This window comes from Diorhabda sublineata, chromosome 3, assembly GCF_026230105.1.
Source record: "Diorhabda sublineata isolate icDioSubl1.1 chromosome 3, icDioSubl1.1, whole genome shotgun sequence".
Lineage (NCBI taxonomy): Eukaryota > Metazoa > Arthropoda > Insecta > Coleoptera > Chrysomelidae > Diorhabda > Diorhabda sublineata.
Window position 1 is genome coordinate 22711975 of NC_079476.1, and position 19547 is coordinate 22731521.

The 19547-nt window shown below is 29.9% G+C and overlaps 1 protein-coding gene across 4 annotated transcripts in view; it reads right to left on the reverse strand.

The window, feature by feature from the left end:
* Window positions 1–556: 556 nt before the first annotated feature.
* LOC130441924 (probable E3 ubiquitin-protein ligase RNF144A) overlaps window positions 557–19547 on the reverse strand; it is a 77920-nt gene continuing 58929 nt past the window's right edge. For 3 of the 4 annotated variants that reach the window (XM_056775807.1, XM_056775805.1, XM_056775806.1), the window contains one exon: window positions 557–16057. In XM_056775807.1, coding sequence (XP_056631785.1) covers window positions 15812–16057 — 246 coding nt within the window. In that variant the 3' untranslated portion in view covers window positions 557–15811. The remainder of the gene's footprint in view (window positions 16058–19547) is intronic. The other variant, XR_008909659.1, reaches the window with a different exon arrangement.

The following is a 19547-nucleotide window of genomic DNA, read 5'->3' on the forward strand; positions in this document are numbered from 1 at the left end:
ATTATCCTTCAGTGACATACTTAAATGCAATTTTTATATAAAAAATATGAGAGCACATTGAATGAAGAATATTTTATGGGTAAGAATCAAAAATCCCTTAGAACCGCCGATGAGTTAATCTACCAGTGTGGTGTCGTAAAAGCAATTTAAAATGATTTTATCTAACCTTTCAAGATTCCATTATATTATTATGTCGCAAACTAACAGCAATTGTTACATTTAATGAAATTGATTTAACCTCTAGCTTTCTAAACACACCCGTTATAGACAAATTTTTCTCTGAATTCCTAACTAAACTCAAAAATATTTCATAGAATCAGATGGGTTTTTACAGGCGTAGCAATTTTGTAACGAATTCTGCTTTCAGATCTTCACATTCCATTTTTTATTTGTCATAACTACACACGTATTTCCAATAGGCCTGCGATTTTTAAATTTCCGTTTTCCTTGGCTCAAAGCATATGTCCTTTTTTATTAATTTCAAGAATTTTTTCTTTCAAAATTTTTCTAAAACCCGTTAACCCATTGACTACCCCCTGGGTTAGGGCTTCTTAGTTATCATATGTTTTATTTTCTTAGAAGTTTGTAAAATGTTCCTTCATCAATAAAATCTAAGGTTAGGAAATTGTTTACTTTTACTTATGGAATTTTGATTAGTGGCAATAGTGACGTGATGGCATAGAAATTACATAATGTTAGGTAACGTGGAATATTCGTCCATTGAATTGAATGGCATGTATTTTCTTGCAAATTGTCTTGCATAATGTCAAGCGGCATCAAGTAACGAAGTGAAAAAGTGGTTAGTGAATCACTGTCAATAATTATATCTGTTGCTGCCTTGGTTTTGGAGCTTGATGGATAGCTTGGTTGTTAAGCCAAAAGTATGTATGGTATGGTACCAAATCGATAATGTTGAGAGTTGAGATCTTGCATGAAAAGATCATATGCATGCTTTTTATTAAGAAATATTGCGCCTTGCATTGCTTCGCACGTTGTATTGCATAATTTCAATCATTTATGGATGGATCAAATTTCAGCGAGATGAAGACATATTACGTCGAAAATATTTTATTGTACTTGGTTCTATACCATTGATTTTGATAATTTGAAGAGAGCTTCTATTGAAATTAATACTGCTTGCAAATGTGTGGGAAATAGTCAAAGAAAACAACACATACTAATATTTAGTTGATTTATTAATCATAAATAAGTACATAGTACCAAATTTTGTAAACTAACAATAACTTTTTCAACAGTATATATACATATGCCTTGAAAATTAAACAAAAGGTAGTAATATTTTTATTCGGTTTATAATATTAACAATTTTTCAAATGCAAACTATTAAGTAGAGTCAATATTTCAGTTTAACAACATTATCCTTTTCTACAGTGTGATTAATATTGATTAACATTTATAATATAAAACTATGTCAGAATCACAGAATTATTAGCTAGTAAATGTCTATTTTTCAAATAGAAGTTACCTTGCCGGGATTAAAAATAGATATTAACAAAATCTTACGTTTTTTGTAGAGTTTCTTGAACCAATAACACTAAGAAAGAAATGAAGACAGTAGAACTGAAAATAAAACAATGCTACAGAAATGGCAACTGCTGATAATATAAGGTTTTTTATGTTAGTGCTGTACTTTGCCGTTTGTCACATGATACTGGTCACATTGACGCAACTTTAGAAGCAAGTGGTGCGTTATTTTTTTATTAAAGTTGTGGGTTAATTTTAAGTGAGTGCAGAAACGAACATGTTCGGCATATTTCACTTTAATGAACAACATTCTGGTCGGCCCACCGAAGTTGATGATGACCAAATCAAAGTCATAATTGAAGAGGATCGTTATATAACTGTTCTAAAAAACAACAAAAAATCTTATGCTGTTAGTTTGGTGATATTATAAAGATGAACTGCGATGAATTCTGATGTTTTCTGTCAACAATTAATGAAACTGGATGGAGCAATCAATACAAAGAAAAACGGCCAGAATTGTCAAATCGGAAAGGTTTAGTGTTCCACCGTGATAATGCTGGCCTCAAACATCTTTGGCAACTCGTGGGAAACTATTCGAGCTTGGTTGAGAAGTGATGCCAATGACGATGACCTTCAATCGCACCTGATTTAGAATTTTGCTGATAAGGATCAGAAATTTTATGAGCGCGGAATCATGAGGCTGAAAGAAAGATGGCAGGTCATTAAGCAAAATAGAAAATATATAACTGATTAAAAACTATTCTTTGTTTTATTTTATACTATAAAATCGAAATTACCTTGTCGTCAACCCAATAAGAGTATTTACATATATTTGGTGTTGAATTTGATATGTTAAAACTTGAAGAAAAATATTTTTGAAAGTTTTAGAGAAACTAGATAACATTTTATAAGGAATTTTACATGTTTTTATATAAACAGTAAGTCAGTATCACGAGCATCTTAGAAGAGGATGCAAATTCTTCTATGTAGAAAATATTAATGAAAAAATTATGAACTGTGACATTACAGATACAGCATATTTTGAATATTCCTTTATAAATACAAACAAAGATGTTGTATCTTATTGTATTTTCGATTTGTTAAGGAAACTCTACATAACAATTTTGCACCATGATATAAAATACCATTTTTTAATAATTTCAAACATAATTAGAAATGTACAGAAGCAATATAAACAAATAGTACTTTTTACTTCCTGTTTTAAACACAAACGGATTAAAGTTAACAATTGCTTTATAAAATAGATGACCAAACATTAATTTGGAATAAAATAACCATATTTTTGTCATATTTACAATAATTTTGTTCGTTTTTATATATCTTAAACAGATTTTATAGCATTTCAACAATTTTCAAGTTAACTGACACCAATAAAACTGTATTCCATTCACCAGTAAAAGAAAAACATCCAATCAACTTTTTTAAAGTAGTTCGTCTACAGGTGAGTCAAAACTTAGAAAACCAATAGTGGACTGAATAAAATTAGATTATAAAAGTTGATATAAATGTTAAAATTACGAAACTGTTTACAAATGTAATATCAATTTAAAAAATGTAAAATATCATAAACCCAATGAATCAACAAATAAGGTGTGTTATAAATTTTGAAAAATATGTATTGGTTTCCCAGAAATAAAATAAATTATTGTCATAATATGAATATTAATATAATGGGGCTTTTTCCATATTTGTCAATAAATAATATTTGCATTGAACATTTTAAGCAAATAATAAAATAATTAACAAGTAAACAGCAAAAGTTCAAGGTTGTTCGTAATAATCAAAGATACAGTATGCCATAAGAAATATAAGGATTTGAAATAATAAAATTCATTATATTTTCAAAATAAGATTTGACACTAACGAAAAAGCATGAAATATTTCATCGACGATACTAAGAATATTAATACATTTTATTGATGTCAATTTTTTGTACCTTAAATAATTATCTATATTGTGAAAAAAAAATTTACAACTTTTGTTTATTTCAAACCAAATTAAAAATAATTCTATGTTTTAGTTGTGTAAATGTAATTTATAGAAAATATTATTTACTAAAATTTAAAACTATATATAATGTGTTCTAAAAGTAAAACAACGGCTTAATAACATATGTTATTAATCCGTTATAGTATTTTTTGCACACACCGTATATTATAACGCATGAATCAAAAGAAAATATATATTTTGAAGAAAAAAAAAACTATTTTGTACTTCACTTATCAAGTTTCTTCTGTTCCTGTATTTACACTTGGGTCTAAACAAAATAAGTCACACAACAGAACTAAGAAATTTATGAAATAACAAAAGTAAATAAGAATAATTAAAATTTTTCAGATTCCTAATTATAATGTTGAACATCAATTCTAAATATTTTAACAAAACAATTAAATATCTATATTAGAGTTTTAAAAAGGGCAACAAATATACAAAATGAACTGAAACGAAGGTGTTATTGTACCACAAACTTTATTATAATGTTCAATATAGCTCTGTTGAACACTGGAAGCTGAACAATATCAATTTAATGTACAGGTTTACCAGCAAGAATGACACCAGAGCTTAATGATTGTTTATAAATGAAGCTAAGTAAGATAAAGGTAAAATTTTCAAAGTACCCAATGTAATTGTAATTTTTTCAACAATTAATGTAAAAAGATCCATAGCACTTCTTAACATTACTTATAAAATACATGCCAGCTTAATAAATACAAAACTAAATTATACGAAGAATGCATACTGGGAGACTACCAAAATAGATTCAGACCAGGACGATCCACAATCAACGTAATCTACAAAATAATAATAATAATACAAAAAATAATACAAAATATAATAGGGAGCTACACATAATAATTAAAGATTTTAAAAGCGCGTTCGACTCAATAAATAGACAAAAGATGATAGAAGATTTAAAAATTAAAGGTACCCAAAAAATTGGATATATTAATATAAGTTGCAAAAGTAAAAATAAGATATATAGATAGATAACAGAAGAAATAGAAATAAACAAAGGAGTCAAACAAGGTAACTCGATCTCTCAAATCCTGTTTCAGAGAACGTAATGAGAAAAGCAAAAACAGATTGGAAACAGAAGCATGAAAAGATGGTCTAGAACTAAACCAAGAAAAAACCAAATATATGAAGATTTCAAAGCAAGACGAAAGAAGAATGGATCACCTAAGGACACTGAAATACATATTTGAAACTGTATCCTTTTTAATTATCTAAGACACACGTTTAAAGAAAGAAGAGAATACAAAAAAGGTATAGAACATTTGGCGTACATGAATAAAAAGGGAGAAGAAGATCTGAAGATAAACGAGAGAACTGAGAACTTGGACACAAATTACAGGAGATGGAGAGAGAAGATTAAAGGAGAATAAAGAAATAGAAGAACTCGGAGGAGAAAATATAATAAGATATGTAAAAAAAAGCACAAACAATAAATTGGGTAGGACACATCATGAGAAGGAAACTTACAGAAATGGTGAGGAGGATAACACAATGAATACCTCTATGGCCAAGACTAAGAAATACTTGAAGAAACCAAATTGAAGAAAATACCAGAATCCTAGAAATAGTAGACTGGAAAGCGTAATGCAAAAACAGAAAACAAACGAAGCTAGGACTAACAACATAAGAACAAAGGGAGTAATCCACCCCAATAAAGGGATATGTAAACACTCCAAGCACTAGCCATAATCCAAGAGATTAAACGGAATGATGATGATTTGCTTTAAGAGAGTAAATCATTTGATTTATAATTGCTATGGTGCTTGATACTTAGCTACAGGACTGTTAACACCGTTATCACTGTTTCCTATATGCCCTTTTTCTATTATAAACCTAAAATAATGTCAATTTCGTAATTGATGTTCAATAATTTTACAAAAACTGAACAATTTGTATAAATAAATATTATGCGATATAACGAGTTTAAGCCACAGACGGTTATAATAAATCACAGTTCTATCACAGATTCCGTCCATGTTAAAACTCACAAAAGTATAACTGTATGTGTGTGAAAGTGATGTAGGTAGACGCATCTATGCAAGAAAGACTTGAATTTAATTAAACGACTAGACTGAAAAAAAGTACAATGACCAATATAGAATCAACAAATCGTTCAAGTTCAAGAGATACAGAGTACGATCAGTGTTATTAAATAATATGAATAACATTTTCGATTGTATGAGAAAATATTATTTTCAAAATTTGTTAAAACTTGGATACTTCTTCTGCTCGCTTTCTGTTTGAGTTAAAACAAAACAGTTCTAATGCTATGGACCTACGAGATCTGTCTATTAAATAACGAGACTGAACGCCCAGAGGTCGCCCTAGACGGGTGGGGTAAAAAACGAGTAGTGCGTTGGGTTTCTAGATATCTTGTCTATGCACGTCCCAAAACACGTTTCCGTCACTATTATAGTATTGGTGCAGTAGCAGTTAGAAACGAAGGTGTTTTTTTCTCGTGTCGAAAACCATGTGTGACAAAAAACTAGAGCAACATATCAATCTCAAATTTCTCGTTAAATTTTAAAAAACTCCGACTGAGTGCTATAAATTGTTGCAAGAGGTCTATGGGGACAATTCTCTATCTCGCGCGTGTGTTTTCGAGTGGTGTAAGCGCTTTAGTGAGTGCCGAGAGAGCACTGAAGATTTCTAGCGCCCAGGTCGCACTGTTTCAACTCCGGAAACAGTGACCAAAATCAACCAAACTATGCGTGGAGATCGTCGAATGAGGCTGTAAACGCAATTAAAGAAACGGTTAGAAAAATTTTACTCGAGGAATTACACATGACAAAAGTCGAAATTGGTGCCAAAAAATCTGACCCCTGACCAAAAGCTCTTGAGTCAATGGGTCTACTCAGATTTCCTTGAAAGAAAAAGATGGTACGCAGAGGTGATAGAAGACATGAGAGAGAGAGAGAGACTGAGGAATTCGGGAATGGCAATCGAAAGCAAAAAATAGGAAAGAGTGGAAGAGCTTAAGATTTCTGCGTGTAGGACCTACAATTATAATTATAGATTGTTACTCAAAATTAAAACGGATTTTTTTTAAGTGATTGACATGATATCTGTTCTACTCGACCGATTCCTTTGAAATTTGGTCGCGTCTGACTTGGATTTTAAAAATTTTCAATTTGGAGTATAAAATTCTAAAAGTTCAAAAAAAGGGGGCAAGAAAATTGATAGTACATGTCGATGCCATTTTATTTTTTTGCTAATAGCGACATCTCAAATTAAGAATTCTTCAAATTTTTTTGTTCCAAATCTTGTCAACCAGGATGACCCGTTTTTTTTGTAGTCCCCTCTTTACCGGCCTGAAATTCATTGAAATTCTGATTTTTTTTATTTTTAATGGATAGTGAGAATGTTTTTAGGCTTCTAGATATGAATACCCCCTTAAGACTCAGAATCAACTCTTTTGGTCGCTTAGTGTTTCAAGATAAACAGGTCTATGGTTATCCAGAGAAAAAAGTGGAATCTACTACTTTCAATTGAACTACAGTTTCAATCCAGAAGTTTTTCAACAGGATCCTCTTCAGAAGGTAACTTTTTTCCGTGTATTTTTCTGTTATTTCATAATTATTATTAAAAACGACTAATAGCGTGATTTTATCAAACATAATGTCTAGTTGTGAAATGTGTAAAAATATAAGTTCATTTCTCAATATATTCATTATTCTATGCGATTATGGTTGGGCTAGATTAGGTTAGGTTTATGGTATAATTTAATATTCTACTGATTGCTTTGATGTCAAAGCTTTTTTCGACTTGTTAAAATGCCCTAACATGTGTTACAAGCTCTATGGTAGATCTGATCTGGATTTTTCATTTTAAAAAATTTAGGTAAATGACAGAACATTTGTTTCGATTATGCAGTGTTCAATTAATATCTTGCAGGTTCATTATTTAATGGAAATTAATTCATCTTCTAAACAAATTTTGATTTGATGAGTATTTATTATTATAAAATTTCTATATTCACATTATTTTTATTAAAAGAATAATGAAATCTCTTCCTATGGCTATTTAACCACATAAATATTTATTCAAACACTACTATTCAGAATCTAGTTTTGTCAATATCCTTATGTGGGTTCGGGCATTATAATTTTTAATTAATAATATTAATTAAGATTTTTAAAAAGTTTTTTTTATGTATATATAACAAAATTCTGGTAATTTTTCAAATTTAGCATCTCATTTTTAGCATTAATTAAATATTAAACTTAAAAACTTACCAAACCAGTTAGTAATAATTATAATTAATAGTATTTGACATTTGAAATTAAACTTTGATACACTAGTAACTGTAGATTATTTCTGCAAATTATTTTTTTGTTTATTTTTTACATATTATATAATTACTATGTACAGGGTGTCAAACACTTTTCTCCAAACCTATGAGAGTTAAAAACAACTTTAAATGAAAATGAATTTTCAAACAGAAAACTAAGGTTTATTGAATTTTCGTGATTTTCGAGTCTAGAATCTTTTTTTACTGTGCGAGTTTCAAATTTTGTAAATAACAAAAATTCATTTTTTTAAATGCCACACCTTACATGGGCCAACTTACCCTGTACAACTTATTTGATTGTGAAATGGAATAAATTGGATAATTTAGAATATGTGTAAAATATTTTAATACAGTACCAATGCCCATATAATAGGCTTATTTCCACAAAGTAAGAGCATATTACCTCTTTGCCATTTTTAACCACTTTCTTCGTGTTTCTTTATTGTTGGAACATATATGAATCATTTTCTGGCGTTTTATCGCTGTACTTTCACATTGAGGCACTATATAGTATTTATAATAAGAGGAATTCATTATTTATTAAAAAACACAATTGACTGTCATAAACTAACACAGCTGTTTTGCGAGGTGTGACGTCATTCAAGACTCCATGACAGTCTTGGCCTTTTTCGCGGTCATTAAACTTTCTACCCCATCCTAGTGAATAAAACCCATTTCCTACCCAGTTCCTAGATGTCGAAAAGGATCTAGGTGTGAGGGGGTGGAGACGACAAGCGTTGGACCGTGATGACGGAGGAATATGGTGGACGAGACCAAGGTTCTTTGAGTGCCGTAGTGTCAGTAGTAGTAAAGTATCTCCCTTTTTACTCAGTTATAGAAATTTTTTATATAATAATGAAATGAGACACTATGTGAAAATTCGATAAACTTATTTATAACAATATTTTTTAGCAACTACGAACAATTGAATTCTCTGAATCAACTTGTATAATCTAAACATAAACTGTTATTTTGCTCACTTTCATTTTTATTACTTATTATTTATAAATGGATTGTTCATATTAGTCATCGACCTTGTAAGGGTCAAAATTTAATCTGTACCCAGTGGTGTGTATCATACGGAATAAATGGAAAATATGTTTACTACTACAATATCAACATTCACAACTACACTGTCCAATTAGGTTATTATCTTTGACACCAAAGTTAGTTCACCATCGTTCTCTGGGTAACTGGGTGAGTGTTGGTTCTGTGTTCAATATGAATATCTCAGTAATACCAACATAACTAATCTAACCTAACCAACATAACTAAAAATTGTGTTACTAAGAAATTTTTTTATAAATCAGTTTTATCTTAACAAATACCATTTAAACAATACAGTAGGTACATAAACACAGTCAACAAAGACCTGATACGAGGTTGCAGCATCTCCATAACACTTTTCAAAATATATGTTTCAAAAGCTCTAACAACTTTGAAGAAGAAATGAAATGGGAATCCAAATCGATGATGACACCTGGTTATCCACTCTTCACTTTGCGGATGATCAGGTAATATGTGCTAGCGACAGAGATTACTTAAACAAAGAAGAAAAAAAACTTAGGAAGAACAATAATTAAATCATTACATGGAGTATTGTGGAATACTGGAAAAAGGAAACGGCGAAAACTGAGAATCTATAATGCAATAATTAGGAGTAGGAGAGTTGATATATGGATTGAAACGTAGAGAATAAAAAAAAATAGAAGTAATGGAAATGGACGCCTCAAGAAGAGCAAATAGAGGGTTATGGTTAGATCGGGTCAGAAACAACATAATAAAAAAGCAAACCTGAAAGAAACAATTATAGAACATATTCAGGAAAAGCAGTTGATTAGATACAGGTACGTGCAATGATAGGGAGGGCGAAGGGTGTAAAAATTCTCAAAAAATAATGAAATGGATCCTACATGAACAAAGAGAGAGGAAGACCAAGATTATGATGGATGAATGGAATAAGAAAATAAATGAGGGTAAGATGAGAACTGCAGCGACTGGAAAGAGTGGAAAAAAGGCATCAGACATTGTCGTAGGACGTTCTGAATCCAAATTTATGTTGTACATTCCAGTAGGAAAAGAAACCGCTCCCTCAAAAGCTCTTTGAATCATTTATTGTGGTGAGTCAATCCACGTTATAACCATTTTTTTTTTAACTAAAATTCATTCCATGTTTTGACTTTTTCCGCTATTTTTCTCCACTTTATCCTGTTCTGGGTATTACTTCACCATCCACGGACTCCCTTTTTATTCAGATCACTTGTTACTCGACTTTCCCATTGGCTTTTTGGTCTTTCTTTGGGCTGGTTTCCTGAGGGTGTCCATTATCTTATTTTTTCAACTAGTGAATATAAAAATACTAAAGAATACTGATCCAGGGCCTACCGGTAGGGTGTTGCGTGTCCATCACGCAGGCGGCCGATTGCAAGGGGCGGATGTTCGAAACCGTATTTTAATTGCTTGGGGGGCGGCCTATTTTATTTTTCACGCAGGCGACCAAGAAGCTAGTGGGTTTGTTTAGGAAAGAAACAGACAAGGGATACATGTTTTACCTTGACAGTAACGAAACTAATGAAAAACGTTTATTCAAAGGAAAAGGAATCAAAAATCGATATGGCATATGTTTAAAGACTATACAGAAGAAAATATGATACGACCTCTTTAAAGCCATTTAATTTGAGATTTTAACAAATTGTGAAGTATTTAGAGGTAAATAAAGGCTTTTTAGTATGTAATACATAAAATGTTTCATTCATTTAAGAAAAATTCTACACTAGGACTAAGTAGTATGATTTGTAGATGAAAGAATCTTTTAATCGTAATTTGTCTACTCTATCCACTGTATTTTTATAAAAGCTGAAAAAAAAATATATTTCGATATATTGAATTAAGACAATTTATACAAGAAAATAAATAAATAAATCTAATAAACTGAAGAAGTTTCAAGTATTTTGAATAAAATTTTATGTGGACAAAATTTTGCCCCATACTAGACAAAATTTGTCATTATTAAGCATCCAAGGATCTCAATTTCTCTCAAAATTTGAAAATCATATTCCTGTGGACAAGACATTCATATAAAATAATAAGTATCATATTCTGTACTTTTTTCGTGACTTTTATTAGTAAAAAATACAGTCATGTATTTTCTAACATCAAGAAAAATAAAAATGTATAATTGACTAAACTTAATGATGATGACTTTTAATTTTCAATCCATTTCAATCGGTTAGAAGCATATTGGTTAAAATAAATTTGCGTGTTAGTGCTTATCAAAGATGTAGAATTAAATTTTTTTGTACTAAAAAATATAAGTTACGACTATGTCTATTTCTATTTACTAGACATGATGTAATATCATTTAATTATTTTATTATCATCATTTATATTTACGTTACTGTGAAATCTTGGATAAGCACCACTATTACAAAGTAAAATTCTTATTATTCAGCGAAAAAATATACATTTTAATTTTTCGTACGTTCAACAAATTATTTCGAATATATGTACAGTAATAAGCCAATTTTAAAATCAGTAAAGCATACAAGCCAGTCATTTCAAAATTCAATAGTACTGTTATCTCAACTAAAAAGTTATCAAACTTTTCATGTGATATGTAGCACATTCAGGTACAAATTTCCAGTTTTAATTGATTGGTAATATTATATACAAGAGATACTACTATAAACGAAAACAAATTTTCTAAATGTTTTTTTTTTCAATTTATAATTTCTGATAGTAAGTACACAGAGTACATCTATATGTGCATTTTTCCTAAAACTAAATAATATGGAATATACAACCTTCTAAAAGGGTGAATAGGAAATCTTATTTTTTTTAAAATGCATCAAATGGTTTCCTTAACATATTTTAAGTGATTAATGACACACAAAGATAACTAATCTCATGTTACTATCTACCACATCCCAAATGAATAGAGTAGCTTCAAAAAGTAAGAAAAAATATATTAAAGTCAGTGACAACTATTCTTCTCTTTCAATTTAATAGAATGGAAAATATTTTAACACATATTTTGGGAATAATTATGAGACAAGAGGTTAATTAGTTTCATGTCACCACCTATAACACTCCAAACCAATTTAGAGTAGTTTGTTAAATTAAAGGAGTACATTAAATCATATCAAAAACAATTGTTATATATTTCTTTGTCATTAACTGAATTAAAAAATTATCATGTGTTCCTAAGGTATGGGGTAGTTGGTAGCATGGAATTTAATCATCATAATGTCTCATGATCACTCCCGCAATACGAGTTCCATAATTAAAACAGATATTTGAAAAATTAAGATTCACTTCTTAATATTCAGTTCTAAAAAACTGTACATAAAGTTCCTCTACTCCCACTAGTTAAGTTGGAATTTCTGGAACCGTTGGCGATATTCAAACTAAACACACTGTTTACACCAACACTCAAGATTATACTTTCAGAGACTGAAGGTGAACTTCGTGAGTGTTGGTGTAGTGGTGGTGTAAACAGTTTATTCAGTACTCCCACTAGCATTTAATTCTGAATCATCTTGTTGAAGAAGATTACCAAGTTATGAAAATGAAGAAGACACATTTCGATAAACATTGACTTGTCATATTATTATTAATACAAATTATTTTTTGTTACAATTATTAGTAATTCTTTTATTAAAAAAAATTTATGCTTGGGGGTTATGTTAAGCCCGTATACTAACATTAATTAGCATAATACTATAATATATATTTAAATTTGAAAATGAGAATTTTAAGTTTGATTTTTTTCAAGATCTTTCTAATGGCTTCATTTACATAATTTGGGAGTGATTACGAATAGGATAGTTAATTCCATGTTATTATCTTACATACCCCAAATTAAGACTAAGTAGTTTGTTAAATTAAAGGAGTAGTTCAATATATATACCTATATCAAAAAACGATGAACTATCCCAGAGTTCAATTTCTATAAATCGAACGAAATGGAATATATTTTAATAATCGTTACATATTTCTTTGTCATTAACTGTATGTAAAAATTATCATGTATGAGGCAGTTCCAAAAAAAATTGTACATAAAGTTCCTATACTACCATGCTTGAAAAATTAGTACGTAATTCTGGATAACCTTGTTGAAGACGATTCCTTAGTTATAAAAGTGAAGAAGAGAAATTTGGATGAACATAATCTGACTTTTAATATTATTTGTTGGTAGAAATATTGGGGATTATGTTGAATCCATATACCTTTATTGGGGAGTAAGAAAACATTGATAACCATCCAAAGGCCCTTTTCTATAAAATTAACAAAACTGGGTATATATACACAATTGTATTACTATACGATGGGGTACTTGATTGCGTGAAATTAATTATCATTACATCTTATTTTCACTCCATAGTTGTAAAAAATTTACATAAAGCTCCCCAAACCATATTTTTGAACATTTATTTTTTTATTATTGATCACTTTGTTTAAGATCATTGCTTTGAATGTGAAGAAGATTGAATGTAAATCACTTACGATAGAATTTAAGATAGAAATAAATTTTTATTTGAAATATATTATGGTTCAAACCTATGGTATAATTGAGGAGTACAATACCATAATATATTCAAATTTGAAATTGTTTAATTGATAATCAAAAATAATATGGGAAAAATAATTTTTAACCTAAATACATAAAACAAAAATTAAAAATTTATGAGATTGACATTTGTATAATAATAAGATATAACTTTGAACACGTTTTTAAAAATAGAAGGACATGAGTCAGTTTAAAGGAAGAATATTTGATGTTGTTTTTCATAGTTTTTAGCACCAATGATACCTCACTCTGTATATAATCACCGAAATATTTTATTTGCTAATTTACATCAAAAAATTGCTTCATATGATATTATTTTCAAAGATAGGAAATTTTCCAAGTCTAAGAGATAACAGTACATCAAAATAAATAAGTGACCGCTTGTGTATTAATACACCTATATATATATATATATATATATATATATATATATGAGTACACAATAGTGTCGTTACGTAATTTTATCACAGTTTTTTTTCAAACGCACTAGAAGCATGTTATTTCATACTCTCACCTTGTCTATGTATCAAGTGTCCCAAAAAACTAGAAATTAGTAAGTAGTAAGTATAAAAACCCGTCCTGGTGAAGGTAATTATATCTCGTTTACTTTGTAGAAGAAAAAAATCATTATTATTAACATTTAACAAAGATATTTACCCCTACCATCTGATAATAACTACAACATTGTTTGATGGCAGTCTTCCATTAGGTTCGACTTACTACTAAAAATAAAAGTACTCACAAGACACAAAGCCATGGCATCGTTAACAGAATATAAATATTGAAGCTTAATAAGTTGGAATTTCTTGAATTGTAGGTGGTATAAGACTCACAATTCCACTATTTTACTAGGGTTTAGATAATTAGGTTGTAGTCTTCAGAGACTGTTTAACATATGCATAACTTTTTTATCCAAACAAGCATCAGATAATGTAAAGGCCGAAAACCACTAACAACACACCACGCCACAAGTCGAATATCTGTGCGTAAGCTTTTCCATTTAATTCAATAATCTGTGTACACACTCAGCCCACCACACGACACGCCATCATAGAAAAACATATGCACACATATTCGACACGTGGAGTGGCGTGGCGTGTTGCTAGTGGTCGTTTTTACGAGAACGGTGCATGGAGGTTCCGGAGGAATGTTGAGTTGGACCAGATATATGGCGAGCCAGATTTGGTGGCGTTCATCTGGGGGGCGCGTCTGAGGTGACTGGGACGCGTGTTAAGGAGCCATGTATTGATTGAGGCGGACCTGATCCAGCTAGAGGTTCGACGTAGAGGTGTCATACTCAGGACAGAAAGGATTGGCAATCGATTGTTGAGAAAGCCCTGGGACCAAGTTAAAGAAAGAAAAGACTAATTTGGAGAAAATGATGAAAATTCCATCACTACACCAACATTAACTATTAAACTGTCTGAAGGGTGTTTTGATAAACATTTTGTCGTCTTCAAAGGCATAAGGTAGATCGAAAATTTTTTTATCAAAACGAATGTCAAATAGTTTATGTGATTATGGGTGTCGGTGTAATGGTAGGAAATAGTATATTCAATATGATTATCAACGTTGCCAGAAATTCCAACACAGTAAGTGTCGGAAAGGTAAGATTTTCCGCCAACAAAGTTCTAAACACCTTGAGAAACTGCAAAACCATAAAAATAATATTATCTATTGACATTAAATGATGAAAGTTTAAGCTCAAATTAGAAAAATAGTTAGGAAAGTATACAGGGGCATCGGAAATTAGACAGTTATTCATAGGGTTTATTTTGGAAATTATATTTAAAGAGAGATGGATTTAGTCAGATTACCATCTTATTAGCTCAATGAGAGAAAGTTTTTTTTTCTTTAATTATCCTTGAAACAGAGAGGATACATGAAATTAGATTTAATATGGTATAATGTATTAAATATCAATTTGATAGGTCTGAATGTAGTTTTTTGTGACACTCGGTAACAATAAAAACCAAATACCGTCAAAGTCATATCAACAAAACTGTAAACGTCATAATACTTTCCATAAAATTTATTTTTTTATGAATTATAAATTACGAAAATCTCAAAATCAAATATATAATCAAAAAAATATTTTTTTTTTCGTCTCGAGTCACTTGTCATCACCAAACTAATAACTCAATGATAGAACCACCAAACGATGACTAACGAATATTTATTACTTAGTTTCGTACAAAGAAAAATGTACAGGGAAAAAATAAACTTTCCTCTACAGTAATGTATCACATATCACTTTATATCCTTTTAAATTCATAAAAAAACTGAAATTCTAAAATACAGTCGAAATTTAAAAGCTTTATCAAAATACCATGATATGAATATCAAATAAACTTTCTATAAAAAAACTTTTCTTTTTCTAAACCTGTACATTTTCATTTGGCTATCAACAATTTCGACAGATTCGCATATCATGATTCCTGTATGGGGTTTTCCTCATCGGTTTCCAGTTTTTCGTCGCCATTACACACGCGACATTTGCAACACACTATACAAGGTGCGGCTAAAAGAAGAAGCGGTGATGCTACTAAGAGAAGAATTCCGAAACCGGCGAATATGCCGATTACTTGAGTTCGATGCCATATCACTGACGCTCTGGAGTGTCCTAATTTGTTTTTGCAAGGCCCCTTGTCGTAATGTCTGAGTAAGAAGTCGTCCTGAAAGCATCACGTTTAAATATATGATCTAAAATATTTGCAACTTATTATCATTAGAAACGGCTAATGAAATTTCAAACGTAAACACACTTAAAATATTTGCATTTATTAATAATCATTAAAATATTGTCTAATAAAATTAATATCAATATCATTGTTATGACGTTGTTGTTTGTTATTGATATTTTTAATTTATAATAATTATATACAGACGATTCAGCTTTCATAACAAAAACAAAAAAGGAAATGGAAAGGACATTGTGCAAATTAGAAGAAGCCAAAGAAAAAACAAATTATATGATGAAAAAGACGGAAAATATAAGATAGAAAAAGTATGTGAATTCGAATAGGAACACCGAAATCGAAGAAAGGAGTAAAATAAATAAAAGAACAGCGAAAAGAAGTAATGCCGCAAGGTCACAATAGCAAAAAAATAATACGAAAACACACATACGGAAGTGAAGCATGGATTTTAACTAACTTAACTGATTATATGGGAAAAGAAGATGTTGAAGATAATGTTTGGGGAAATAAAAACGAATGGGGGGATTTGGAGAAAAATAACTACTCAACAACCTAAGAATTCAGAACCAGGTGTAGTGCTCTGGAGTTCCTTAGTGTTTCACACTTCGAGAGAATGTGCAACAAAATCTGCACGCCACATTATCTGCTAGTTCTAGCGTCTTCAGGTGTTTGTTAAGGCGACAGTGCCTTCGTTAGTATTCGAAGATTGTTCTTACTTAGGTTGTTACATTCAGCAGATCTACTCTGGTTATAGTTTCCCAGAAGAGTCTTTGCTTTTGCGCAATAATTGGTTTTGTTCGTATCTACCTTCTTTTCCAGTGTTTTTTCCATTGTTCCGCAGGTGGTACCACAGAAGGGTTCGGGTCCCATTCAAAAAAGAAGAAAAAACAAAAAAAAATGAAAAAATCAAATGAGGTCGAAATAGAATCAACAAAAAGTTGAAGACTTTAGAGAAAGATAGAGGAGAGAGAGAAAGAAAGGGACATTGTAAAAGCAGTTAAAGACCGATAAATAGGTCGAAGGTTTTTTTGACCTTATTCCATACATATTTGAGATATTGTGATACATTAAAATAAAAGAATATGTGTAATGTTAACATGGTTATAAATAAATCAAAATAGACAGAAACATATTTTTTATGAAAGAATTAATGTCTCACAGGGCAGGCCTTCCGTAGACAGTCGATCTCAACATACTTGAAAATTTTTTTAGGGGTTTCGTATTTACTAATCGATCACGTTTTAAAATTTGCCATAGAGAACGTATATGCCAAAATGACGAGGTATTAAAAATTTTCTTGAGATATGATTATTTACATAAATTTTAGATAAATGATATTTTTTAAACTTAAACGAAGACTGCCAAGACAAAAGGAGCATATTCAAAAATGAACCCTTGAACAGTATTGAGAATTTCATTACATTTTTTCTAATAGTTTCATCACTTTCATCCACAGCATGACTTATGTATAAAGTCTAACAAACTTGAACTGAAATTACTCAGCTACGTTATCTTTGCATGAAAATATTCGAAATCAATTCAATCGCCAAAGGCGTAGGAACCTCAATACTTTGTTTATTGATATATTTTTTAATTAAAAGTAAAAAATATCATTTGAATACATATTAGAATATACTTGTATTTTTATTTTGTTGTTGGAGAAAGAAGAAGGTAACTATGGTTCCAGAAAAATATCTTGATTTAGAATACGTAACAGAAAGATAGTCCAATTTTAGGGTAAACTACCTTCATAATGCAATTAGTTACAAAAACATCATTATATCATAAAATGAAGAAAATATTTTATTGAAATAAAAACGTAATATTCTGTGAAGCGTCGGAGCCGGCTCTGTTCTTTGTTTACATTGCCGATGGGCGTTACATTTATAAAAAATATCAAAGAGGCGATGTCAATGTTTGGCCTGGAGTATCAAGAATGTTCGGATTGGGTGTTGAGAATGTCATATTGTTAATGGGATTAGCACATCGTTATCTACATGAACAGTTTAGTGGTACGTATATCGATATAAATTCATTTGTTTTATTATATAAATTATTACTAGCTTTGTGTGAAGATAAATTGAAAAAAACTTGTAGAGAATATTTTTGAGTGAGCTTTGAACTACAAAAACGTTAATAAGAAATATCTTCTCAAATTTTTTAAAAATTTCACTTTTTTGAAATTACAATAAAAAAGATGAAATTTGTGGCGTAAATCTGCTGTCGAAGTTGACATTCATTATCATGGATACTTTAGTCCAGTCAAATTAAGATTTTGTTCCAAACAAAATTAATATATGGATATCTCATTTTTTTTCTTGTTCAGCACGCCAATGTTAATAATGAATATCATAATTTTTGGCGTAATTGTTTATATATCACTGTCTAAAGGATTTTTTTCACTTTGCGAAAAAATAATGCTCGGATGAACTTCAATGTAAGGAAGAAGTTCTAGAAATTTTTGAAATCCATAAAACTAGAGACTGTTCATTAAATTTTGTCAATTATTTACCTCGCATATTTAAAAAATGGCCAAGTTTGAGAAGTGGTCATAAAAAATAAATATATTTCAGGTTAGATTAGGATTCTTTTCATGCTTCATGTTTTCTTTGAATTTCAAGTAAAGTTACAAACATTAATATTTTTAGGTTAGGCTAGGTTAGCAATCCCTTTGTTCATGCTTCATGTTTTCTAACCAATATTAAATTTCGTAAATTTCGAAGAAAGAGAGCATAAATCATGGAGAAGGGGAACCCTAACCTAACCTAACCTAAAAGATATTAATTTTTGTAATGTTACGTGAATTTCAAAGAAAGGAAGTATAAAGAAAGGTAATTCTACAATAATTTAATCTAACAAATATAAATTTTTATAACGTTACGTGAATTTCAAAGAAAGGTAATTCTACAATAATTTAATCTAACAAATATAAATTTTTATAACGTTGCGTGATTTTCAAAGAAAAAGGAAACATAAAGAAAAGGATTCCTAACCTAACTTCACCTGGAAATATTATTAACTCCAGTTTGTTTGCAAAATTTCTATCAAGAGACTCTTGATATGAAAAAAAGTAAGTATGAAGAAAGGGAACCTAACCTAACCAAAAAAATATGTAATTTTTTCAACATTACGTCCGTTTCAAAGAAAGAAAGTATGAAGAAAAGTGATACTAGCATAATCTAACCTAAAAAATATAAATTTTTGTAACGTTACGTGATTTTCAAAAAAAAATGAATCCTAACCTAACTTAACCTGAAAATATTATTAACCCTAGTTTTTTTTATCTATCAAGGAATTCTTGATATGACAAAATGTAAGTATGAAGTATGAAGAAAGGGAAATCTAAGCTAACCTAAAAAATATGTATTTTTCTAATATTACGTTAGTTTCAAAGAAAGAAAGTATGAAGAAAGGTGATACTAGCATAATCTAGCTTAACAAATATAAATTTTTGTAACGTTGCGTG